The following is a 26,704-nucleotide window of genomic DNA, read 5'->3' on the forward strand; positions in this document are numbered from 1 at the left end:
TCTTCTAAAAAGTCTTAAGGGTTATCTATGTGATTACAAAGTTACATTGTAGTTTTATCATGTTCATTATTATTTGTAGCAAATTAACTGTAGTATATATTTTTACGAATACTTATTTATTACATGATAATATAGTAATTGAAATGAAATGAAACAATTTAAAAAACAAATGCACAAAAAATATTTAGTTTCAAATAAAATGTCAATATTTTTTGTTTTGAAGGCAGTGAAAATTATGAAAATGACAAGGTACTCTGACTCAGTGTTGTTTTAGGATTATTTGTATATTATAATGGTTTTATTAATATTTTATTAATACTTTTATATTTTCATTAAATGTTTGTAATGTGTGTTTGTTATTTTTTTTAAATATAATTATATAATATAATTTTCTAAATATATAATTTATATTTATTTATATATATTTATTTTAGTTTTATTTTAGCTTTCAATTTTTATTTATTTCCACATAGAAAGTGCTTCAACTTAAACTAAACAAAAATGACAAATATTGCCATGGTGACTAAGTAATAACTTTCAATTTACCATATTATATTTAAAAAATATTTTTAACTTCAGTTATCAGTTTTTAAAAAATGATTTTTTTGATTATTAAATTTGTTGAATTATTAATGAATTATTGAGCCAGTATAGAAGAAATTGGCATTCAAAACCATGTTTTGTTTTCCACCGTGCAGACTTTATCGATTTTCATTCAGAGCTGTCAAGATTGATTCAACTAGAAACGTCATGTTTCAACAACAGATGGAGATAGAGAGGTCAAAATTATGTAGAGTACCTTTAAGAGAAATATAGTAAGAAAGCTATAAAAAAAATGAGTGTGCATACCAGAAATTTGATGAGAAATGTTTGACTTCAGATCATAACTTCTGTTTACAGACCTATCTTGGTATAACTGAATACAAATTGAGTCACTGTTGAAATCTCTGGCTAGTTACTGGGGTCTTTTTCTCAAAATTTGAGAAACATAAATGCAAGTGTCCATTTGCTCTACGTTGCAGCCCATGAAAAAAACAAGTAACTCTGGTAACTTTACAGGAAGAAACTTGTTTAGTTGTTCTCAAACTCTTTCTTGTTCCTCCAGATGAGTCTGGTGTGACCCCTCCACCCAGCCTCGCCCCTAAAGAAACCCCCAGAGGAGTTGCATCCATCGGGCAGGACTTCATAGAGTCAGTCCTGTCCCGTAAGGATCATCTTCTGGCTCAGAACGGTGTGACTCTTCCCAGCGGTTTACCCTCTCATCTGGTGCCCATGTTGGGGAAGGGGCTGGGGGCCGGAGCAGAGGCCCTGTCCCCCGACCAGCCCCTCCTGAGAAAGATGCTCCCTGCACACAGTGCCACTGGCCGCCCCTCTTTACCTCCTTTAGCCTATGAGCTCCCCACCGAACCCCCGGAGGCCGTTGCAACACCGAGCTGGGACACCGATGCTCCGACCCCACATCCCAGACCTCCGGGCTCCACTGTGAGCGCTGAAACAGTGTCTGGGGCTTTCACCTCAGGTAAGAAAACTAATAGATGATCCTCGTGCTGCTGTGCATTTACACAGTGTTGACCTCACTAGCTCTCCCTGAAAGTGAATGACTTGTTACAGTGAGTGCTTTGTTACAGTTTTTCGCAAATTTTCTGTGGAAACCCAATGATGTGAATAAAATATCCAAAATAAGCATTAAAAACACTTATATGGTCACTCAAGGCTTTTTTAGTGTCGTTATTGCTTATTAAAATGTTTTTTGTTCATTGAAAAAAATTAGGAAATAAAACAATATATAAATATTAGTTGAAAGACTTAAATGGAAATTAGAAATGTTTCCTTGGCAACAAACTGAAATAAAATAAGCTGAAGTTCTAAAATTACTAAAATGGAAACAGAAATAAAAATAAAGATAAATAGAAATATTAAAACCCAAAACCGAATAAAAATGAAAAAACATTAAAAAATGAATAAATTCAAACAAAATTTTAAACGAATACTGAAAATATTAAATATTGGTTATTATAAAATAAAAATAAAAAATGAAGTTATTTTTGAATAGTTAATTTTAAATATTAATAAATACTATAATAGTGTACAAATAATACTAAAATATTAATAATACTAATACTAGAGCATTTTGTCTAGTTGTCTACTTAATAATCTATTAATTACTATGACACTTTGCATTCATAGCTTCTGTCACAGTTTACATTAGTGTAAACAAAATATTTATTGCAACTTACACTTTTTGAAAACAGCATCTAGCTTCATTTGCTTTATTAATTTAGCATGCACTTAGCATAAATAGATGTAAAAGAGCAGTTTTCAACAATTTCCCCTAGAAGCGATGATTTTGATCTTGGTGTCCTCATCTAGCCTCACTATGAAACCATGCTTATTGAGCAGTTCACACAAGTTTTGCTTGCTTATGTAAGATCCATGCCAAACTGGAACTAACCCGCATAAACTGTCCTGAACCAGAATGGAAATTAGAGCTGGGTCATTCCATGTCAACTCAACCACAGGTCCTCGGCTCACATTTTTGATCAAATTTTTTTTTTTGAAATTCTGAGGAAAAATAAACATGTATAAAGATGGAAGCCAAAATAATAAATGTCATCAATGTGTATTTACTGAGTAATCCACTATTTTGTAGAGGAGTGTCAAAATGGATTCTGAGTCAAATTAAAGGGGGATAAAAATGATTTTAGAAAGCTGGCAGCATTATTATTTTATTTTCACACAGAGATTGATAGCTCCATTTGTAAAATGTGTTGACTATAGCACTCTTTGTTCCATTATATGCCAATGGTGATAGTTCAAATATGGCATTTCTTGTGTTTTTTGCCCCAAGTTTGCAAGCCTTTAACTCAAGAAGGATTAAATCTATGTAAATATCCTTTTAGATTCTGGGTTCTAACAAACTTTCCTTGTGGAATCTTCATTTTAAAGGCCCTCAATGATTCAGTCCCAGAGAAATGGAGATCTTGATGCAGCTCCATGAGTAAATTGGTAAATTGATCGCATTTTCAGAGGTCAAAAACCAAATGTGGGTCATTTTGCATTTAGCTGATACTTTTTTGTTTTAAAGAGGAAAGTCTAAGGAATAAATAATGTTAAAACTAGAAATGTGTGTCCCAACATACCTGTCGGAGTGCCATAAATATGATTTTTCTGAAGTTGTCATGCCTGTAACTCTAAAAGTCTTCAAGATATCTTAATATCCTTCTAGATTCTCATTCTTAATAAACTTTTCTTTTGAAATCTACAAATAGTGGATTACTCCGTAAATATACATCCATGACATTTAATATTTTGGCTTTTATCACTATCCATGTTTATCTTTCTACAGAAAAATATTAACAAACTCAAAATATGGGGCTGGGGAAGTTTCAGAAATTTGGTTGATTTGGCACGGAATGACCCAGCTACCAAGCAAGCATTTCCAGCAGGGAAATACACAGCTATAGCTACACGATCTAGATGTTTTTCCTCACTGTTGTTTTCCATCTCAAATCCCCTCTGTAGACATTCTCAGACGAATGCTTGGGTTTTTAATGTCGTCTGTCTGGCATTTTCCTCCAGCTATAACAAACTGCAGGGTCAATTTCACCGACCCAGAGGGCTACATCGATTCTTCAGATGATCCGCCCCTCCCCGAAGGAGCGTTCCTGCAGTGCACTTACACAGTGACCGTCTACACAGGCTATGGTGTGGAGCTACAGGTACCTTTTAATATGAGCTTTGAGAATTGCTTCCATTAATCATATTTCCCTTCACCGCCAAATGATATGACAAACTGTGCTGGATATTCTTGACTGAATGGGCACCTGTTAATGCATGGATCTCTTTAAATGACATGCTAATAGACTGTGTAATCCAACAAATAAGCAGCTGTAGAACACCGACTACAGCATGTGGCCCCGAGGGAGTTATCTGGAAATGCAATCTGCTGCCTAACAAGCTTTTTTTTCTGCAATGCAATCCTATTTCTCCTGTACCGAGCAATTTTTTTTTGGACACCCTCGGATACAGGTGACTGCGCTTAACAACCCATGTGTCCGGTTGAATGTGCCCTCTAGTGGCACGTGGTGTAATTGCACGGATCTAATTACTGGAGTTGAGCGTTTGGGGCCGGCAGCAGTGTGTTCCCAGAGAGCAGATGTTAATGAGAGAAACGGGGGTTTGTCAGAGCTGTACTGCCGCAGTGCCCGCATGCAGCCGGCTGTAATCCCGTGTCCACGTCCGCTGTCCCTCTGCGGATGATTCACGCCTGTGACATAATCTCTAATTACCTCTTTAATCCACAGCCAAAGGCCTGCTTAGTGTCTGTGAGTGTGTGTGTGTGTGTGTGTGTGTGTGTGTGTGTGTGTGTGTGTGTGTGTGTGTGTGTGCGTGTGTTTAATATTTAGTCTCAAGGGATTAAAACTCTTCCAGTTAATTTCGTATATATACACACAGACACACACACACACTATCCTCATGGGATCGGATGTGATACGGATAATCCATACTGGTTGTGATATGCTTTAAAGTCAGCATGAAATAAAAATGCACTCTATTTACTTAATGCATTTTCCGGCTGATGTTCACAATTATTTAAGGGGGGGGGGGGGGGGGTTTGTAATGCATCAACATTTATTTTTTTATGAATATGTAACACTAATGACACATTTAAATGAACCATATGAAAAATATATATGTGAAGGAATTGCTTTTTCAACATGGTGTGAAGAAAACAAAACTACTCAAAACCTTTGGCCTTTGAAACCTTTTATATTTTCAGAATAAAAGTGTCTAACATTGATACTAATGACAATTTTGACACTATATATGAGCATCGTATTAAATATCTTTTTAATACATACTGATAAAAAAAATTTGTAGCATGAAAGCACTGTAAATCACTTTGGATTAAAGTGTCTGCTAAATGCATAAAAAAATATAAAAAAGGTGTATATATATTATCATAGATTTTTTTATATTTTTATTAAGAATTTACAGTATTTTATCATTATTATTTATTACGTTTTCAGTATTTCAAATTATATCAGTGTATATATAACATTATTAAATAAAATATTAGATATATAATTATAATAAATATAATGATCAAATTAATTTATGATAATAATTATTATATAATTAAATGTATTATAGTTATGCACATACATATTACATATTTACAGTAATAAGTTTTTATTTATAATTAATGTATTAATATCAGTATATAAACAATTCAGTATTATATGAAATATTTGGTATATAATTATAATAAATGTAATAAGTTCATTTATAATAATTAGTACAAAAAATGCAAGGTACACACACACGCACACACAAACATATATATGTATTTTTCATATTATTTAAGAAATTGTTAGCTTTAATTGTTATAATGTTGTTGTAATGAGGCACATGTCATGGTCTCTATATTTTGAGACCTCATCCATGAAGGTACAAGCCTATGATTAGCAGATACCATCACTGCAGCAGGTCCTTTTTTTCTTTTTCTTCTTTTCCTCTCTGTTCTCAAATGAAAATGATCAGAATGTTAGTGTGAATGCTTTACTGTTCATGGTGTACTATGTGTTTCTTACTAGTGTTTCCTGCTAACGTGATTGACATTCCTTCGTCGTAGGTCAAAAGTGTCAACCTGTCAGAAGGCGAGCAGTTGTCAATCAGAGGGCTGGATGAAGGCGGGGCGCTGCTCGTGCTGGCCAATCAGACGCTTCTGGTGGAAGGTCAGGTGATCCGCAGTCCGACCAACACACTGTCTGTGTTCTACTGCTCGTCTCCAGAGGGAGGAGTCGGCACGTTTCAGCTGCATTATCAAAGTGAGTCTTTTTCAAAACAAGCCACTTATGCATTAAACACAGCATCTTTGGGACTTGCCTCTTGCTGTGGTTTTATAGAGATAATTACTATTTTACATAAAACTCTGATGTTTATGTAATATTAAAGAAATGAGTCCCTCAGGTGCTTGTGTAAATATTAAAAACACTCCTCATCAGGATGTCTCAGCACTTTCTGGGGCTCTTGTTGAACTTTTTAGACACCGGCCAGACTTTGCCTCCAAACTTTTAATTGAAAAATTCTCCATTTGGTTAATTTGCTCGCTTATCTAACTTGATAGCTTCTGCCGTGTCCATTAACTGGCTAATGTACTTGTAGTTTCACTCCAGGGCTCATTTCACAAGGCTTTCTTGTGCCGTCTTGTGTGCAATTTGTTTCAATCAGCGTCCTCGAGTGGCATTAGCATTTTATTTTATTCATAAATGATTAAAGGAGTAGTTCACCCCAAAAGATCTATCATTATTTATTCAGATGTCGTAAAAGGAGAGTTTTTGAAGGATAATCACGTACTCTTTCTTGTCCAGTTTTTCGCCTGAGTTGTGCCCTACCTCGACGGCCTCATTTTGGGGAGGTGTCAGTAAAAGATCTGCATCCTGGGGGCACGGCCCATTTCCAGTGTCACATGGGATACCACCTGCAGGGGGACGCCACGCTCACGTGCCTCAATGCCTCGCTGCCTGTGTGGAGCCAACATGAGCCAAGCTGCAGAGGTAACATAATGAGCGCAGTAAAGCAACAAGTGCTCTGTATATGTGTGTGTGTGTGTGTGTGTGTGTGTGTGTGTGTGTGTGTGTATATATATATGGCTGGAAAGATATTTAGAATGTTACAAAATATTTTTTTTCAAATAAATCTTTCTATTCATCAAAGAATCCTGAAAAATCTAATGTATCTTGGTTTCCACAAAAATATGTAGGACCACAACTGTTTTCACCACTGATAATAATTGTGCAGCAAATCAGCATATTAGAATGATTTCTGAAGGATCACGTGACTGAAGACTGAAGTAATGATGCTAATAATTCAGCTTACATCACCGAAATGAATTACAGTTTACAATATGTTAACATAGAAAACAGTTATTTTAAATTTTACAATTTTTTTACTGTATTTGTTTTCAAATAAATGCAGCCTTGGTGAGCAGAAGGGACATTAAAAAATCTGACCAATCCCAAACTTTTGACTGGTAGTGTAGGCATATATATAATTCTTTATAATAAACTGTTTATTTATCTATTAATAAATACAAATATAAATAATAAACAAAGACACACACACACACACATATATATATATATATATATATATATATATATATATATATATATATATATATATATATATATATATATATATATATATAATGTAAAATAATAATTACATCAATAATAATTTTTTATTATTTTGAAAATTACATTTTATATGTTATTAAATATTTTTTTCTTTCATTATTATTTATTTTAAAAAGTGAATCATAAATCTTATTGTTAGTGACACATTTTCCATTATGTTTTCTCCAAGCTTTGTGTGGAGGGGTCGTAAAAAATGCCACAGTTGGCCGGGTGCTGTCCCCTTCACCCCATTCGGGCCCTAACAGCACCCTGGACCGCAGCTGCTCCTGGTCCCTGGATGCTCCTAACGGCCAGAGGCTGCACCTGCATTTGGAGAGAATGGTGTTAGGCCCGACAGACAGGTAAATGCATGTGTCATCTAAATCAATGCATGCTTTTTATATGTACAATAAAAAAGACTCAGGGCTTTTCCCATGATACAGGCTGGTCTTATGGAGTGGCCTCGATGCAGGTTCAGTGGTCCTGTTTGATTCAGGCCGTGGCGGTCCCATCCCGTTTGAAGGAGTGATCAGTGAAGGTTCGGCTGTTCGGGTCCAGTTTATAACAGACCAACCCAACAGTCACAACACTGGATTCAATATACGCTATGAAGGTAGGCCACATCAAACTGAATGCATATCTGCCTGTATTTGGACATTAAGACCTCTGATACATAAAATATTAAATCAGGATGGTGAAGGAAAGGAAAACTGTGTTTAAATTGCTTAATATTTTAAACAATTAAAGTTCATTTCTGTTATTAATAATATTTGGGTTTATAAATATATAAAACATAAACATGTTTAATGGTTTAGGGAAAATAACTAAATTTTTTAAACATGCATAATTTTACATATATAGAATTGGGCAATTTGTCTCCCGTATTTTGAGAGACAAAAAGTAAATAGTAGTAAATATTTCAGTACTTTATGCATCACCACTTTCATCAGCTATTTAGATGTTTTTGTTGTCATAAATAAATAAATACAATCAAGAAGTGATAAGTAAGCATGTAACATCACGACCTGAATGTTTAGAAAAAGCTGGAGAAAGACCTGCCAGTTGTAGTAGACATCATACATTAGAGGATTATCATACGTAACACTTAAAAATGTGTACATTTCAGTGCATTAGATCAAGTATATACATGTTCGACTAACATTTGACAAATGGAAATCATATAAAACCTAAAATAAATGTTACGTTTTGCTTTAAAAGTGTGCTATCTTTCTTTAAACAAATGCAATTTGTTTGATATTGTGTCTTTTATGTATTACATCTCATGCGATAACATTAGTACATTTTTAAGTACAGCTAATCCAGCTAACATGTTTCTCTGGTTTTCGTTCGTTACTTTAGCTAACTGCATCCTCCAAAAAAATTAATAGATCAATTCTCTATGCTCTCATTATCCCTTAATCCCTTCCTGTCCTAGCTTTTACTATTTTGAACATTCACTGAAAACTTGTAGAACTGGCACTTCTTGTGTTTATTGCCGTCTTATGATGAATCACTTGTATTCCTCAACTGTAAGTCATTTCGGATAAAAGCATCTGCCAAATAAATAAATCTACATGCCTAACAGAGCTGGTTCTACTTGTTCACATTCAGCATTTGAGAAGGGCCACTGCTACGAGCCATACATCCAAAATGGAAACTTTAGCACGACTGACCCGACTTACGGCGTGGGGACAGTGGTGCAGTTCACCTGTGACCCCGGGCACTCGCTGGAGCAAGGGCCGCCCGTCATCGAGTGCATCAACACACGAGACCCCTACTGGAACGACACGGAGCCCCTCTGCAAAGGTAGCCTAAATGCTTCACAACACACATCACTGCCAAACAACATTTATCTTTTGCTAAATGTCATGGGACCGGCAGATTTGAAGCTAATTAAAACGTTTTCTCTCATTATGCTATGGTAATTGCATTGAATGTTAATGGTATGTTAATAATCAAAAGCAGCCTTTGATCTAAGCCTTTAAAAAAATCATCTTTCTTGTTAAGCTGATGAAAATTCACATCACTTTTAGTTGTTGCCCTGTACTTAACCTTCTTGTAATTCATCTTTAATGGGGATAAATGAGATTTTCTGTGACCGGCATTAGGTCGTAACAGATAATAGCTGAACGTAACGCTGGTCAACCCCAACATGTTGTGTTACACATGCTTGTTAACGCTTGGGTGTCACATGCAATTAATATCACAATTAATGCAGCATACTGGAGTCTGGAGTTTCACAACCAAGTGCACAGGCCACAAAACAGTATGAAAACGAATGAAATCAATGCGACCCGTGTCTGTGTGGCCTCTCTGCAGCTCTCTGTGGTGGTGACCTGTCCGGCCCCAGCGGCGTTATCCTGTCCCCAAACTGGCCCGAATGGTACGGGGAGGGCGAGGACTGCAGCTGGAGGATTCATGTCGGCGAGGACAAACGCGTCCTTCTGGACGTGCAGCTGTAAGTCCTTCTGGAACATTCTGTTCTGAAAACAACTGCAAAGTCTTCTGGTTTGGCTGCTTTGCTGGCTGACACGTCAGACTGCTGCTGCTGGAATCAAACGAAGCCCACAGACCTGCTGGATGCGATGACTCACCGAACCGCCTGAATGACTCGTTCATTTTCTCATTTCCTCCTACACAAACCCCTCACCTCTCGCCCACTGTCTCTTTCTCTCTTTCTCATTAGCTTGAATCTGAGCGACAGTGATATGCTAACCATTTTGGATGGAGATGAGGTCACAACACGTATATTAGGGCAGTTTGTTGGGGGAGCCAGCCCGTTTAAGATGTCCTCCTCGACCCCTGACCTCACCATCACCTTCCACTCAGATCCAGCCGGTCTGGTGTTTGGGAAAGGAGAGGGTTTCATCATCAACTACATGGGTAAGGACACTCAAGCTAATTGCAACCCAGTTAAAACGCATAAATTAGACAAAGTCTCATGCATATTGCACACAGAAATGGCAAGAGTGTTCTCGAAACCTGATTGTCTGGAACTGAAGAGTTTTGTTTGCATAATAAGCAAGATGTCTTTGAGAACACTTAAATACTTCATATTAACCTGCCCATAAACATCATATAGACGTTTTTCCTGAACGTGGAAGTCATGTCTGACTCTTAACTGGAATAATGCTTTGCATTTCCGGTCTCCAGTGTTTCCAGTCAAATCAGTGTATATTGCGAGCTGATAATCTAATGCTAAACCTATTAAAATGTAAAAAAATAAAATAAAATAAAAAAAGAACAAAGGTTCCTATGGAGACCCGAACAGAAGAGCATCCAATCGGACGTTAGAATTCGTAATGATGGTGCTCATCGTTTACTCAAGTACAAGGTCTATAAAACAAACAGTGGTCGGTCACTTGATAGATCTTTGTCTTTTGGGCAGTTCTTGGCCAGAGCAAACTGTATTGTGAACCAAAGCAGTGTTCTTTTATTTGTATTTATACACTATTATAGTATTTATTATTTTGAATTAGCTTTTATTTTCAGTTTTTGCTTGGTTTAGTAATTTTGATATGTGCATTTGTCATTTGTATTAGTTTTTTAACTATATTTGTCTATAGCTTTAATATTTATTAATATGTTCTTTTTTATTTTAGTATTTAAGGAAACTGAAAATGTTGGCATGGCAAATAACTGAAATAAAACTTAAACTTGAAAAACGTTAATTACTTTAATTTATTTTATTTCATAGCAAAAAAAAATTACATTTGCGTTTAATGATTTCAAGTTTAAGTTTGTGTCTTTTTTTAAGTTTTCATCTAACATTTATTTTATTACCTGTTAATTTTATTACTTTAAAAGAAAATTTGAAATATTGCCATAGCAAAGAACTGAAATAAAATGAATTTAAATAAAATATAATAGTAGATGAAAAACTTCACAAAAAAAATTAAAACACTTTTAAATAAGTTTAAACTGGAGTATCTATCAGTTTTAGTAATTTTAGTATTTCAATTTAAACATGTTTTATTTAAGTTTTTTATTTTTTATTTTTTTTATTCAAGTTTATTCAAACTTTCAGTCTCTTATGAGTGTCACGAACACACAGAGAGAATCTCAATGCAACTCTTTCTTTTAAAATTACTTCAACCAATCCATTATGTTCTCAAATGGTCGACTTGCATTTCAATCAGTGCTTTTTTTTTCTTTTCTTTTTTTTTTTTTTTTTGCACAAACCCAACTATTTTCAGCTCCTGAAATCTCCCATCATCCTCTTCTCCTCCTCCTCTCCTGGCTGCCCTCATTCATTCACATTTAGTTTAGTCTCTATACTCTCCCATAGGATGCACACACACACACACAGAGAGAGAGAGAGCACGTTAGCTTGCAATCTCCAGTAATGGCTTGAACTAAAAAGACAGAGATACTCTTTTTTTTTTTTTTTTGTATAATGATAGACGATCCCCAGCTGAATAAAGGTCACAAACGCGCTGTGAATTCACAATGGTGGTCGATTTGGTCTTGATCAAACCGCTCATGAACTTAGTGCATGTGGAATCTAAAGAAACCCCATTAGCACTGCGCTAACAGCGCACAGGAACATCCAGCTATGCTAGGAATAACTGATCTGTTGGAAAACTCTTCAGAATGCCTTTTAAATAAAAAATTCATTTACTCAGGCCTTTTACATTTATTTATGATTTTTTGCCGACTACAAGAACTGAAATCTTAAAAGAACTGAAAGTGTCAGAGCTGTGACCTAGCAGGTTAGCACACATGCTCCTACACACGTCCGTGTGGGTGAGGCAAGTTCAACTTGACTTTTTGGTTCCCAAAAGGCAAAAAATAGCATAAAACTAGATTTTACATTTCCTAAAAATGAGTGAGTGGTGCTTGCTCAAGCATGTGATATTCTGGTCTCTATGAGTCACATCTCTCCTTTAATGTAAGTGAATGGTATCTTTATTATCTGCTATGCAAAAATTGTCCAGTTACTTAGAAGATATAATGACACACCTTTTAAACCATGAGTGTGGAGGAGTTTTATTATATTAGTTTTATTATAAATATTTATTCATTTATCTTGGGCAGTGGATGAGTCAATGGGAATGGACAATATTTTTTGCTATCCTTATTATTTGCTATTTATTACCAACCCTGATTTATATATATATATATATATATATATATATTAGTGGTGGGCATAGATTATTTTTTTTAATCTAGATTAATCTCACTGTAATCTTGGAAATTATTCTAGATTAAAATGGCTCATTTGAATTCTGACAAAGGCATTCAGAATATGTGTGCTACCCAAATAAAATAATGACTAAAAGTAAGTCTTTTAGAACGGGTTTCTCAAGACAGGTGGTGCATTAGACCAGGGGCTCATCTCCTGTTTCCAAAAAAACCTTACTCCTGTTTCACACATACTCCGTGTGCAGTGCATATGCGTTTCGTATTTTTTTTACGCACCCATGTTAACGGATTCCAGCGTTCACGCGGTTGCAGTCTGTCAGTTTGTTTCAGGAGCGGTGCGTCTGCAGCAGTGCAGCGATCGTTCACGTACTGAGTAGCAGACTGCAAACGCGTCCTGTGTGAAAGCACAATGAGTATGAGTCTGTGCTGCTTCTGCACCACATATGTAACGCACACGGACTGCATACGCACTGCAGACAGAGTGTGTGTGAAACAGGCGTGCGTCTTGTCAAGGTTTCCATTGGGAAGGTTTCCTGAAGCAAACTCGGCGGCTTCAGCTGCATCCATGTTAGCACGTCACGTTTGATGTGGTCATTTCACAGTAGGCATACACACAGGTTTGAAGACTTGTTCTCGGCCCCTACATTGCAGTTCGGCTAGGTATACATCTGCGCTGAAATATCAAGGTGAAAGTCATCATAGCTCGCCTAGTATAGACCCAGCTCTCAACCCAACTTTGAGAATAGATTAACGGCGATATTTTTTTTATAAGAGTCTTGGTCTATGGGGTGGTGTTGGCGCAGTGGATAAGACACATACCTTTGATGTGAGAGACCCGGGTTCAAATCCACTGTGAGACACCAATGTGTCCCTGAGTAAGACACTTAACCCCCAGTTGCTCCAGAGGTGTGTGACCTCTGACATATATAGCAATTTGTAAGTCCCTTTGGATAAAAGCATCAGCTAAAAGAATAAATGTGTATATATATATATATATATATATATATGGAGGTGAAGTGGTGACAATTTGTTTTGCTATTCTCCTTTTTTTCTGTTAATATCAGAAAAATTAAATAAACAAATTAATAGAAGAGGTTAAATAATTTTGTTCCTTTTTTCAGAGGTGTCACGTAACGACTCGTGTCCAGACCTCCCTGAGATCCAGAATGGCTGGAAGACCACTTCTCACGCGCCGCTGGTGCGTGGAGCTCGTATCACGTATCAGTGCGACCCAGGGTACGACCTGGTGGGCAGTGAAACCCTGACCTGTCAGGTGGACCTGAGCTGGAACACACAGCCTCCGTTCTGTGAGAAGAGTGAGTCCAGCACAGTTGGGTGTCTTCGCTAATTAGAGTCTGAGGAGCTTTTACTTTCAACAGGTTCAAATGTCATCCTTCTCAGCTGTGTCTCCTTTTCTCGCTTCCCCTCATTAGTTATGTACTGCACAGACCCTGGACACGTGGAGCACTCCACACGCACACTGTCTGATCCCAAACTCTTGGTTGGCACCACTATCCAGTACAGCTGCATTCCCGGATACATCCTGCAGGGCGGCGCCACTCTCACTTGCTATGGTCGAGAACCCGGCACTCCTGTTTGGACGTCTCGCTTGCCTCATTGCATGTGTGAGTTCTCACAAATGTTTTGTCCAAAATGTCTGTATTTTATGTTTTAGCTCCTGTTTAATCCCAATTATTCTTGATTTAATTGCCTGTTTATTAGCTGAAGAGTCCGTGTCCTGTGAGAATCCTGGCCTTCCTGACAATGGCTACCAGATCTTGTCTAAAAAGCTTTACCTACCGGGAGAGTCTCTAACTTTTATGTGCTACCAAGACTATGAGCTCATTGGTGAGATGGCCATCAAGTGCATTCTGGGAAATCCGTCTTTTTGGAGTGGTCCATTACCTCTGTGCAGAGGTAAGATTCATTTATGGTATTTACTAAACATAAGTTTGTATGAAAATGTACAGGGTCAACCCTTTATACCAAGATTTTTATGTATTTATTTATTTTTACTATTATTATTATTTATAATAATAATATTTGTATTATTATTATTACTGTTGTACTTTTTTTACTGTTATACTTTTTTTTTATCTTCAATTGTATCTAATGATTATACAAAGAGTGTATTTATAGATTTCAAATTTAAATACTGTCTTCGAATATTCACTAAATTTTTGTTATTCAGCTTCATTAACAGATATTTCGTTTCCAAAGGTTGTTACCTCCAAATTAGTGTTTAAAATTTTTTAATTTATACATTAAATATATTCTAAGAATACTTAGAATATTCATTAAATGTCTCTTATGCAGCTTTATTAGGTAGTAATAAAAAGTAAAATAAAAAAAATAAATAAACAGTGAATAAATAAAAAACAGCATACAAATGTTTGGATTACCATTACTCAAAACAAAAACAAGAAAAACTAAACATTAATATGTATGTGTATGTACCGTGTGTGTTTATATATATATATATATATATATATATATATATATATATATATTGTTTGATTACTTTATAATATTATAAATTAAATGCTGTAGTATGTATTAAATATATTCATTTTTACCTAATATATTTTCAGCCAATCATGAATGTTCTAGCAGTCATGCACTAGAGGGTAAGTTTTATTTTTGATGTACTAATTTTAGCTTCTTTTTTATATCATATCTTTTATATTGTAAAGTTTCTACCTTTTAATATCACAAGCAGCAAGAGCACATTGTTACTGTATGAGAGTGGTTATATATGTATAATGTTTGATAGTTGTAGAGGGTAATGGAGGTGGAAATGAATTATTATCTTGTCTAGTGGCTGAGGCGGCGGCAGACTCTTCTTTTGATGGGGGAAGTATGGCTCTAGCGATATTTATCCTGGTGCTGCTAGTGTCTGTTTTACTGGGAGGAGTCTACATCTATGTCACCAGGTGAGCCATACAGACAGTCTAATGTGAGCACAGCTCTTCACTCTATGTAGTAAAGAGCTGCCAAGTTCATGGGCACTTACACATGTTCTGTTTCTGATTTAATAGATTGCTTAAAGCTACTTGTACTAATGAAACGGTGCTTAGAGTCACCGCTTGTGAAATGAGATTGGTTTCTTCATAAAGCATGTAATGGCTTGAAGCGTAATGAGAAAACACCGTGAACACCAGAACATGTGCTGTGCTTGAGCCCGACAAACTCTCTTCTCTGTTCCTCAGGTGCCGCTATTATACAAACCTAAGACTTCCTCTGATGTATCCGCATCCCTACAGCCAGATCACCGTGGAAACCGAGTTTGACAACCCTCTCTATGAGACTGGAGGGGTGAGAATCTCACAGAACACCCTAGCAACCAACGAGGGCCTGGAAATCACCCAGGATAATCTAGTGATGCCACAACAGCATTTCCATGATCACACATTGGAAGATCCTCCATAATGCTGATATACATCTCATTTTCCTGTGTTTTTATTGTACAGGATACGAGAGAATATGAGGTGTCCATATGAAGAGGCCTACAGACATGTCCCGTACTGCTCCAGCACTTACAGGAAGTGATGTAAATAGATCCTTTCAACTCCACTCTCCCCACCTCCACAACCTCCAGGGACAGAGAGGGGCATGAAGGGAACAGGGCTGTGAAACAGGAAGTACCAGTGCAGAGATCCTTCTAGACTTTACTGTGGTTTTATGATCCGTATTCACAAACACCTGTGTGTGTGTGTGTGACATTACAAGTGAGTGGAAAATAACAAGTGAAGAGTTTGCACAGTGTTCTTTCACCTCAATACCGTGATTTACGGGACAGTTTAACCCTGGAGTAAGCCCTTCGCTCCGATATAAAGGGGTGGTGGTGGCGCCGTCCCGTGTCTGTCTGTGGCCCGTCCTGCCTGCTGTCATTTTTAAGTCTTTGTACTTAGAGCAGTTTGTAGTGCAGGTTAAAGTAGTATTTTTTTTTCCCTGCAAGTGACGTCCTACTGCAGCAGAGAGCAGATGATGTATTTATTTTGAAGTATATGTGAAATGTTCTCTGCTGATTAATGAATACTTCATTTTGGAGATAAAGAAAAAAAAATGTAACTGATTTCTCTAAAGAAATGTGAAATAAATAAATAAATTCATTTAAATCTTTTCTAACATGGACGTGCCCTGGTTTATTTTAAAAAGAGCTAAAATCATTTTTTTTTTTACCCGGTGATGACTGCCCATAGTCTAATGTGTTTCAGAAACAAATGCAAATGTATGCAAAAACATTTCCCTATATGGGTATGTCAACACAGTCTTATGGAGTGGAAACACCTGGCCTCATACTTTCATGCAAGAGTCGCATTTACTACAGTGAAAGTTTCACATGCTATCTCATTTCTCAGTCCACCCATTTCCTTTGTTTGATTTAACTTCCTTTGAAAACAAAACTGCATCAAATGGCTGCATTACTCTCAAATCTGCACATTTTATACATGTGTTACCAAAGAATCGTCAGCACAAACTGAGCACATCTGAGGCTGAGAGACACAGGAAGAGAGAAGAAGACACAGTTTGTAGCTGCCAGTTAAAGATCTGAACTGATAGTCTGAATGTTTTTGAACTATATTCACCATTTGGCTCCACCGCAGAGCATCGTGCAACGTTCATTGTTTGTGGCGTGAAGGTCAGTTAATCTTTTCCTTAATGATTTGTGCTTAATGCAACTCGTTTCATATCACTTTATCAGTGCAATGTCTCTTTCTCGGCTCTACCTGCAGGCTGTATTTGCTGTGCACTTTCACTCTTTTAATGTGCAAAAAAAGTGATTTTTAAAGAATGTTGTGTAATTCAAAGATCAGATCTGATGAATCAAATAAGCTTTGTAAGTAGCCAACAGAGGAAGTGCAGTCACTTCTGTGTTTAAGTTTAATCTTTTTTTCCGTCTTAGTGTGATGCGGCTGTCAGTCAAAAGGTCAGTTGTGCTCCTGCTTATTCTCTTCGGAGCTTGTACGCTTTCTACTCTCTATCAAGTGCTAACATGCCCTGGAAAGGTTCCCAGAGCTCATATGGTGTCTATACTGGTTCGAAACTTGAACCAGACACAGTACCGGTATAACCATAACACGCCCATAGTGTTTGTGGGTGGCGTTCCACGATCAGGGACCACCTTGATGCGTGCCATGCTAGATGCCCACCCTGACATCCGCTGCGGGGAGGAGACGCGGGTGATCCCCAGGATACTGTCTCTGCGACACGGCTGGGGGAGGCAGAAGGAGGAGCGCTGGGCTCTGGAGGACGAGGGAGTCAGTCAAGAGATGCTGGACGCTGCGACTACAGCGTTCCTGCTGGAGGTCATCGCACGGCATGGAGAACCTGCACCACTGCTGTGCAATAAAGACCCCTTTACACTGAAGAGTGCTGTTTATCTGTCACACATTTTCCCCAAGTAAGATATTTTTTAGAGGTGCATTCTGGGATTTTAGTTTTATTTTATTTTCAGCCAATCATTTATTTACAAAAATTTGTAGTACTTCTGCTAATTGTATTTAAACTTATTTTAATGTGTGTTCATCGGGGCCTTTCTTAAGAAACTGTAAAAATCTTGTTGCTGATACAATCAAAAATTATTATAAAATAATTAATAAATAAAATAATCATTTTATTTTATTTTATTTTAAAAGCTTTGTTGTTGTTGTTTTATTATTTCCTATTTTAAGATTTTCATTGATTTACCAGTGCCTTTTTCTTCAACTGGGAAAATGTATAAAACAAAGGCATTGTTTTGTTCTGCATAAAACAATGCCAAATCCAAATCCTTTTGATTTAGTTTCTTCCATGACATTTGAGTCATTCTGTCTCGCTCCTCATGCCATCATCTGTCCTTCCAGCTCTAAATTCCTGCTAATGCTCAGAGACGGCCGGGCGTCTGTGCACTCTATGATCTCCAGACGAGTGACTATCTCTGGCTTCAACCTGTCCAGCTACAGGAACTGTCTGACTAAATGGAGCAATGCAATCGAAGTCATGCTCTCCCAGTGTATGGTGGTCGGCCGGAGTCGCTGTATGACTGTCCGCTATGAGGATCTGGTGCTGCAGCCAAGAGCCACCATGCAGCGTGTGCTACGCTTTCTGAGCTCACCTTGGCATGAAGGAGTGCTTCATCATGAAGAGGCCATCGGGCAGCCAGGAGGGGTATCACTGTCTCGGTAGGGCGAAATTACAAATTGTAAATAAAAACAGAATGCAATGATGTGGAAGTTTCAAATTTCAATATTTTATTCAGAATACAACATAGATGACATATCAAATGTTTAAACTGAGAAAATGTGTCATTTTAAGGAAAAAATAAGTTGATTTGAAATTTCATGGCATCAACACATCTCAAAAAAGTTGGGGCAAGGTCATGTTTACCACTGTGTGGCATCCCCTCTTCTTTTTATTACAGTCTGCAGATGTCTGGGGACTGAGTAGACAAGTTGCTCAAGTTTAGGAATAGGAATGTTGTCCCATTCTTGTCTAATACAGGCTTCTAGTTGCTCAACTGTCTTAGGTCTTCTTTGTCGCAACTTCCACTTTAAGATGTGCCAAATGTTTTCTATGTGTGAAAGATCTGGACTACATGCTGGCCATTTCAGTACCCGGATCCTTCTTGTACTCTACTCATGATGTTGTAATTGATGCAGTATGTGGTCTGGCATTATCACGTTGGAAAATGCAAGGTCTTCCCTGAAAGAGACGACGTCTGGATGGGAGCATATGTTGTTCTAGAACTTGGATATACCTTTCAGCATTGATGGTGCCTTTCCAGATGTGTAAGCCGCCCATGCCACACGCACTTGTGCAACCCCATACCATCAGAGATGCAGGCTTCTGAACTGAGCGCTGATAACAACTTGGGTTGTCCTTGTCCTCTTTAGTCCGGATGACATGGCGTCCCAGTTTTCCAAAAAGAACTTGAACCACAGAACAGTTTTCCACTTTGCCACAGTTCTTTTTTAATGAGCCTTGGCCCAGAGAAAACGCCTTCGCTTCTGGATCATGTTTAGATATGGCTTCTTCTATAGAGTTTTAGCCGGCAACAGTGAATGGCACGGTGGATTGTGTTCACCGACAATGTTTTCTGGAAGTATTCCTGAGCCCATGTTGTGATTTCCATTACAGTAGCATTCCTGTATGTGATTCAGTGCCGTCTAAGGGCCTGAAGATCCCCGTCTAAGGGGATCCAGTACGGTTTTCCGGCCTTGACCCTTACGCACAGAGATTGTTCTAGATTCTCTAAACTTTTGGATGATTTTATGCACTGTAGATGACGATAACTTCAAACTCTTTGCAATTTTTCTCTGAGAAACTCCTTTCTGATATTGCTCCACTATTTTTCGCTGCAGCATTGGTGGAATTGGTGATCCTCTGCCCATCTTGACTTCTGAGAGACACTGCCACTCTGAGAGGCTCTTTTTAAACCCAATCACCTAATAAGTTGCTTATTAGCTGTTCCTTATATGTACATTTAACTTTTCCTGCATCTTATTGCTACCTGTCCCAACTTTTTTGGAATGTGTAGCTCTCATGAAATCCATGAAATCTCATGAAATTTACATTTACATTTACATTTATTCACTTAGCTGACGCTTTTATCCAAAGCGACTTACAATTGCTATATATGTCAGAGGTCGCACACCTCTGGAGCAACTAGGGGTTAAGTGTCTTGCTCAAGGACACATTGGTGTCTCACAGTGGATTCGAACCCGGGTCTTTCACACCAAAGACATGTGTCTTATCCACTGCACTAGCACCACCCCATGAAATGTCTCACTTTCAACATTTGATATGTTATCTATATTCTATTGTGAATAAAATATACGTTTTTGAGATTTGTAAATTATTCCATTCCTTTTTTACTCACAATTTGTACAGTGTCCCAACTTTTTTTGAATCAGGTTTATATATTTAAAGGGATAGTTCAATTCTGTCATTGTTTACACACCCTCTTCTTTCTTCTGTAGAACATAAACGATTATATTTTGAAGAATCTTGGTATCCAAACAGTTAATGGTACCCATTGACTTCAATGGTATTTTCCCCCGTACTATTGAAGTCAATGGGTGCCATTAACTGTTTGGGTACCAAGATTCTTTAGAATATCTTCTTTTGTTTTCAACAGCTAAAAGAAATTCATACAGTTTTGGGACAATTTAAGGGAGATTAAATGATGACAGTATTTTCATTTTTGGGTGAACTGTCCCTTTAATGTTTTTGGTCGCAGGCCTTCCATCGTTTCCTGACCATCCTCATTTTTCACTTTGTTTTTAAGAACCGAACGCTCCACGGATCAAGTGATCAAACCAGTTAACCTGGAAGCACTCACACGCTGGGTAGGCCACATCCCAGCAGATGTCCAGCAGGACATGGACAGGATTGCACCAATGCTGAGCAGGCTGGGCTACAACCCCAATGCCAATCCACCAGATTATGGTCAACCAGATCCGGAAGTGATCAACAATACTCAAAGGGTATATTCGAACACAGAATAAGACATAGTGCCGACAATATGCATTTCAATTCATTCAGGGCAGCTCAAGGAACAGAGTTGCTAGTTATTCAGTCATAATTTCTATTTGTCTGTCTTTCCTAGGTACTGCAAGGAGATTTTAAAACTCCCACGAGCCTGAAAAGATGGGCACAAGTAAGTGCATGCTTTTAAGTTGTATCATATACAAAACCGGTTGTACACGATCTACTACATGCCTTCTGTCATCAAAAGTTTAGATTTGTTTGGCAAATAAAAGGCCTTTTAAACCTCCCCCAACTGCATATTTTTGCTCAGTTTAGGCCGCTGAATAAAAAAAAGTATGAGACATCATTGTAAAAATGTTGTAGAAGTTGGTTTAAGAAATATTTATTTACATATGCCACTTGTTTTGGAGTTTTATTTAATTAAATTACATTATATGTCCCAATACTTTATGTGGGCACTGTGTAAGATATAGGCTAATATTATTAGACTGCATATGTCCTTCCTTAAACATTGTTTTGAATTGACAGGTATCTCCAAAGTCAGTTTCTAAAGGAGGCAGAAACTGAAGAGAAACCTACATTGATTGCAGTATGTGCTTGTGTTCAGCTTTGGATAATTCACTACCATTTTGTGCCATACACCGTGAAGAGCTTTCACAAGATACTGCAACCTAAATAGGAAATAATAAGAAGCATTGTTTTTATGCAATAGCAGTGGTTACATGTGGTCTGATTTTGACATTGCCATAGTCTATTATAATAATTAGGCAACTTAATCCTAGGCTACCAAATGAATGTCAAAGAAACAACCCTCAGATGGAACAGGACATAGATTGACAGTTTTACTTCCTGATGCTCTCAGACGAGTATTGTTTACTTTGTTTATCGAATAAATTTTACCATATACCAATTACACTGAACTTCCTGAACACTGTAGTTTTGTATGTCTTGTTTTGGGAAATGAGAAGAGTGTGACGTAGCGCTTAGTGTCGCACTGTATGCTGTTGCTATGTGCCTGGGTGCATTTTCTTGACCTAGATATTATACTGAGCCATTCTTCTTTTCCTAGTGCCAAAACGCACTGTTTTCTCTCGTTTTTTTTTTTTTAAAGTGAATTCTTTCAATAAAAAATATTCAAATTCAACCAATGTGTTATTTCTAATCATTGTGGCGTATTTGTTTTTATCTCGAAACATTTGATCAGCGCCAGCCCTGTGCAGTGTATCATATCACTCCGCCTGTCCCCAAACCCCCACTAACACACAAGATAAACAAAAAACATCTGTTTTACGTCCACAGAACAAATTTATAAAATGCGCTTTTGTATATCTTCAACATAACACATGCTGGTGCTTGCCACAAATCTATGTTTTGAAATTAAATGACTGCAGTTGTTTAAATAGTGCGTTGGGCGTAACGGCGGAAGGGTACAACGTGTTCTGTATAAATAGCCGGAGCTTTTGTTTTGAGCCGTTATTCGCTCCCTTGACCAGACGAAGAAGACTCACTCATTCCGCTCTCTTCCAGAAAAGAACATTTGTTTGTAAGTATGAAGTAAAATATACACACACGACGCCAGTTATATTGCTACTTAAAAACAACAGTGTTTCACTTGGTTTGAGGCGTTTCTTGAGTTATGTAAACGTGTATCTTTGAAAGGGCTAACTCGTTAGCTTTTAATGCTAGCCGACCTGGTCATTTCTGTTGGCTAAATTCGTTCGTTTTTGTATCTTAATGTGGACTGGTGTTAAAATAACATACACGTGTCTGTTTTGTGTGTGGTCTTTTTGTTTTTTTGTTTTTTAGTGCGATGAGGTCGGTGAGTCAATTCATCTGCGCATCTGTCGACTCTTAGTTAAACGTTCACCTGCTCGAAATATAACTAATTATTGTCACGTCTTTTTTCCTTTCAACGTTTTGTTCTGTTGTCATTGTTTCTGGCCATTTTCTGAGGCGAAACGTCGCCATTTTGTGTTCAGTCGCTCATTTGTTCCTCCCTCACGGCGGTGTCGACATTAGTCATGGCGTTTGCTGTTCTGCCTCGTTTTGTTTCGCTTTCTTTTGAGGAAACTTCTAGAAAATTCTTAGGCTTTTCTAACAACCCTAAAATAACCTGTTCTCGTTGTTTAAGGTTTTCACTAATGCAACGCATGCATTAAAGTTAACCAATTTGAATATCTTTGTTTTTAGCGTAAAGATGCAGATCTTTGTGAAGACGCTGACTGGCAAGACCATCACCCTTGAGGTTGAGCCCAGCGACACCATTGAGAATGTAAAAGCTAAGATCCAAGACAAGGAAGGCATTCCTCCTGACCAGCAGCGTCTGATCTTTGCTGGTAAGCAGTTGGAAGATGGTCGCACCCTCTCTGACTACAACATCCAGAAGGAGTCCACCCTCCATCTGGTGCTCCGTCTGAGAGGAGGTATGCAGATCTTCGTCAAGACCTTGACTGGCAAGACCATCACCCTCGAGGTTGAGCCCAGCGACACCATTGAGAACGTCAAGGCCAAGATCCAGGATAAGGAAGGTATTCCTCCTGACCAGCAGCGTCTGATCTTTGCTGGCAAGCAGCTGGAAGATGGACGCACTTTGTCCGACTACAACATCCAGAAGGAGTCCACTCTCCATCTGGTGCTCCGTCTGAGAGGAGGTATGCAGATCTTTGTGAAGACCTTGACTGGTAAAACCATCACTCTCGAGGTGGAACCAAGTGACACCATTGAGAACGTCAAGGCCAAGATCCAGGATAAGGAAGGCATTCCTCCCGACCAGCAGCGTCTGATCTTTGCTGGCAAGCAGCTGGAAGATGGTCGCACCTTATCAGACTACAACATCCAGAAGGAGTCCACCCTCCACCTGGTGCTCCGTCTGAGAGGTGGTATGCAGATCTTTGTCAAGACACTGACTGGCAAGACCATCACTCTCGAGGTTGAGCCCAGCGACACCATTGAGAACGTCAAGGCCAAGATCCAGGATAAGGAAGGCATTCCTCCTGACCAGCAGCGTTTGATCTTTGCTGGCAAGCAGCTGGAAGATGGTCGCACCCTCTCTGACTACAACATCCAGAAGGAGTCCACCCTCCACCTGGTGCTCCGTCTGAGAGGAGGTATGCAGATCTTCGTCAAGACCTTGACTGGTAAAACCATCACTCTCGAGGTGGAACCAAGTGACACCATTGAGAACGTCAAGGCCAAGATCCAGGATAAGGAAGGTATTCCTCCTGACCAGCAGCGTCTGATCTTCGCTGGCAAACAGCTGGAAGATGGACGCACCCTCTCTGACTACAACATCCAGAAGGAGTCCACCCTCCATCTCGTCCTGCGTCTTCGTGGGGGCAATTAATCTGCTCATTATGTTTAATCTAGAAGTCTTGATTTATCAGACCAATTTCCTTTGTTCCTCTTAATCATTGAATAAAGTTCTGGCATTCCTGACTCTCGTTCCCTGCCTCGTCTCTGAAATCATTCCTAAAATGGTCACTTTAACATGTTTACATTGAGGGGCTTTTAAAATATTGGTTTATAGGTATAGAAGTCACTTAATGGTTTAAGTCTAATTTGAGGTTTACTTTTCTCATGTTTTAATTTGACTAGTTTCTCTAAGTTTGGTTGAGCTAAAAATATACATTTCAATAAAATTTAAAAATGGTCTGGAAGCAATGTTAAAAGTGTAGAGGTATTATTTAGTCATAAAGTGCTTGTAAACTCTGTAAATAATTGCAAAAGCAGTAAATGTGAAATTAAAAGTACAATTTAAACGAATGCTCCTTTTTACAGCTGATATGGTTTCTAGAATATTGCTCTCACAAAACCTCTGTCAGGTTGCAGTTATCAAACAAGCCTCTAGATGTCACCAATCTCATGCTTTTTACATTTTGGGGTGGCTCTTGTATAAGTCTTGTCTTGAGTCATGGTACATGCAGGTTCCTTAAATATTAAAATCCTTTTCTATTCCAGAAGTACTTTGTTAATCTGAGCTGAGGGTAAAACATCACCCTTTAGAGACATGTTTTTTTTGTTTTTAGCTTGTGATATATTGGTATGGGGTTGAGCAATAGATATCAAATATCTGGTTTGTTTTGCTAATTTTCAGTCAGTTTCTTCTGGCATCATCGTTCCTCATTGAAATTGACCAGCAGTACTGACTAGAGACGATGCGTCTCGAGCAGCCTTAAGTTGTGTGTTGCTTAAAGATACGAATCAACCTTTGGGTTTGGTCAACCGTCACTGAATTCTGCTGCTGAATTCCAGACAATCACAACATCTCTCGATTACAACATCACTACTGCATTGATGTTTCTGTTTAAAAAAAAGCACAGAGAAGCATCTGATATCAGTCCAGCTGGGTCTTACAAAAATACTTATCTGGTTTCTAAAAGCATTAAAAGTCAAGAGCTAAAAAAAAAAAAACATAAAGCTGTTGATGTTGGCCAGGTAAATGAGAAATATGAGTTCAACATAGTTGATGAAGAGTTGCTAGAGGTGCTGTGAATACTTTGATGTTTTAAATTTGAGATTCATCTGGTTTTAAACTGCTGTGCTGACATAGGGCTTTTTATTAAAACTTAAATGGACGTGCCTAATGAGTATATAGTGTGACTGGAATTAAATTGTTTCTAAATGTAACACGGCAAGCATAAAAGATTAGTTGAACATTTTCTGATGTGTCACAGTGTCATGTGTTTTCAGAATGGAAGAACATCTTTCATGCAGATACATTCCTATGCACCAGCAAATATCATTTAAAATTTGTGGCTTATATATTTGTCATGCCCTTAACAGCCTAAAAAGTATGAGCAGATTTGCTTGTTTCCTTCACTAGATTTCCTGTCTGGATTTGTCATGGATTTGGAATCAAGGATCGCATGAAAAGCCTTTTAAAAAAAGCTCTTTTGTTGTCGCTTTGCCTTCACCCTGATTGGCCTTTCATATAAAATGTCAAACAGGGTGAAGGTTTTGGCTTCTCGTACACACTGTGGAAGAAGGATTCATTGATGTAAGAATTGCTCAGGCGCTCCAAAAGAATCCTATGCATAAGCAACTGAAGCATGAAACTTATTTATGAGATTATTGGTTTTGTTGGTCGACCAGATTTGGACATCACATTGTTGCTATAAAGGCATTCACTGTCTTAATTGTTTCTATTGCTTTATGTGGCATTTTAATCTGATATGTTTTCACTCTGAAATCTGAAGTGCTAAACCATAGCTACTACATCAAAACCTTATATTTCACTCTTCATTTGTCAAAGAGAAACAGCTGTCCTGTCACCGCAGGCTCTAGATAAGCCACTGTGTTACACATATGAGTTATCAGTAGCAAATACTTATCCAATAAAGAGATAATAACACTTATCATGTTCTTCTAGCAGCTGTGTTTGATCATGCTGCTTTAACAATATATGCCATGTTTTTAATGACAGTTTAACAGTATAAAAATAAATGAACTTTCGAGAATACTTTATAACTTTTCATTCATATAAAAGAAAATCCAATTACTTACTCCAATGACTAATTACTGTATTAACACTATGCGAATGTATTAACATGAATAGGATGATGTTCTAAATGCATAAACAACAGAAAATTAAACACGGATGAATTTGAATACAGTTTTTCGATGCACAGCATTTGATATCAACAACAACAACCATAAATGTGAGGCCTTTTCATTTCCTTTTTAGCTGATAAATCAGTTTGTTGTGCTGTTCTATAGTTGCATATGTTTTCTGCTGTCTGCCATGCATTTCTATCTATCTATCTATCTGGAGTCCAAATGGGTCACTTTATGCATGTACATATTGAATGCTTCTTGTAAACATTAGTTTTAAATGCTGCCAAATAAATAAAATGAATTATTGGATAGACTAATCTCTTATGCTTCATGGTGGAAGGCTTGTGTTACTA

At 37.7% G+C, this 26,704-nt stretch overlaps 3 protein-coding genes across 3 annotated transcripts in view; all 3 read left to right on the plus strand.

The window, feature by feature from the left end:
• The window catches only part of LOC132127267 (seizure 6-like protein), a 53,100-nt gene extending 36,670 nt beyond the window's left edge, over window positions 1-16,430 (plus strand). Inside the window, exons 3-18 of the mRNA XM_059539062.1 lie at window positions 1,106-1,519; window positions 3,580-3,719; window positions 5,636-5,831; window positions 6,375-6,560; window positions 7,372-7,543; window positions 7,625-7,794; window positions 8,793-8,987; window positions 9,501-9,639; window positions 9,868-10,064; window positions 13,448-13,642; window positions 13,760-13,951; window positions 14,049-14,243; window positions 14,918-14,953; window positions 15,145-15,259; window positions 15,536-15,641; window positions 15,797-16,430. Of these exons, the coding sequence (XP_059395045.1) occupies window positions 1,106-1,519; window positions 3,580-3,719; window positions 5,636-5,831; window positions 6,375-6,560; window positions 7,372-7,543; window positions 7,625-7,794; window positions 8,793-8,987; window positions 9,501-9,639; window positions 9,868-10,064; window positions 13,448-13,642; window positions 13,760-13,951; window positions 14,049-14,243; window positions 14,918-14,953; window positions 15,145-15,259; window positions 15,536-15,641; window positions 15,797-15,826 (2,678 nt within the window). The 3' untranslated portion in view covers window positions 15,827-16,430. The remainder of the gene's footprint in view (window positions 1-1,105; window positions 1,520-3,579; window positions 3,720-5,635; window positions 5,832-6,374; window positions 6,561-7,371; window positions 7,544-7,624; window positions 7,795-8,792; window positions 8,988-9,500; window positions 9,640-9,867; window positions 10,065-13,447; window positions 13,643-13,759; window positions 13,952-14,048; window positions 14,244-14,917; window positions 14,954-15,144; window positions 15,260-15,535; window positions 15,642-15,796) is intronic.
• Window positions 16,431-16,830: 400 nt separating this feature from the next.
• On the plus strand, window positions 16,831-21,573 carry tpst2 (tyrosylprotein sulfotransferase 2). Its single transcript, XM_059539063.1, has 6 exons — window positions 16,831-16,968; window positions 17,233-17,730; window positions 18,173-18,490; window positions 20,596-20,794; window positions 20,917-20,967; window positions 21,327-21,573. The coding sequence occupies exons 2-6, from the start codon at window positions 17,237-17,239 to the stop codon at window positions 21,363-21,365; spliced, it is 1,101 nt and encodes a 366-aa protein (XP_059395046.1). The 5' UTR covers window positions 16,831-16,968; window positions 17,233-17,236; the 3' UTR covers window positions 21,366-21,573.
• Window positions 21,574-22,187: 614 nt separating this feature from the next.
• ubc (ubiquitin C) lies at window positions 22,188-24,233 on the plus strand. Its single transcript, XM_059539064.1, has 2 exons — window positions 22,188-22,341; window positions 22,989-24,233. The coding sequence occupies exon 2, from the start codon at window positions 22,996-22,998 to the stop codon at window positions 24,139-24,141; it is 1,146 nt and encodes a 381-aa protein (XP_059395047.1). The 5' UTR covers window positions 22,188-22,341; window positions 22,989-22,995; the 3' UTR covers window positions 24,142-24,233.
• Window positions 24,234-26,704: the final 2,471 nt, after the last annotated feature.

The sequence above is a fragment of the Carassius carassius genome, chromosome 45 (assembly GCF_963082965.1).
Source record: "Carassius carassius chromosome 45, fCarCar2.1, whole genome shotgun sequence".
NCBI classification, from domain to species: domain Eukaryota; kingdom Metazoa; phylum Chordata; class Actinopteri; order Cypriniformes; family Cyprinidae; genus Carassius; species Carassius carassius.

What these genes read in the sequence shown, in the direction of transcription:
- tpst2 (XM_059539063.1), top strand. Translation starts at nt 17,237, where the DNA reads ATGCGGCTGTCAGTCAAAAGGTCAGTTGTGCTCCTGCTTATTCTCTTC. An exon ending in CTGTCACACATTTTCCCCAA is followed by an intron (nt 17,731 to 18,172) that starts GTAAGATATTTT and finishes CTGTCCTTCCAG; the next exon opens with CTCTAAATTCCTGCTAATGC. An exon ending in GGAGGGGTATCACTGTCTCG is followed by an intron (nt 18,491 to 20,595) that starts GTAGGGCGAAAT and finishes TTTGTTTTTAAG; the next exon opens with AACCGAACGCTCCACGGATC.
- ubc (XM_059539064.1), top strand. Translation starts at nt 22,996, where the DNA reads ATGCAGATCTTTGTGAAGACGCTGACTGGCAAGACCATCACCCTTGAG.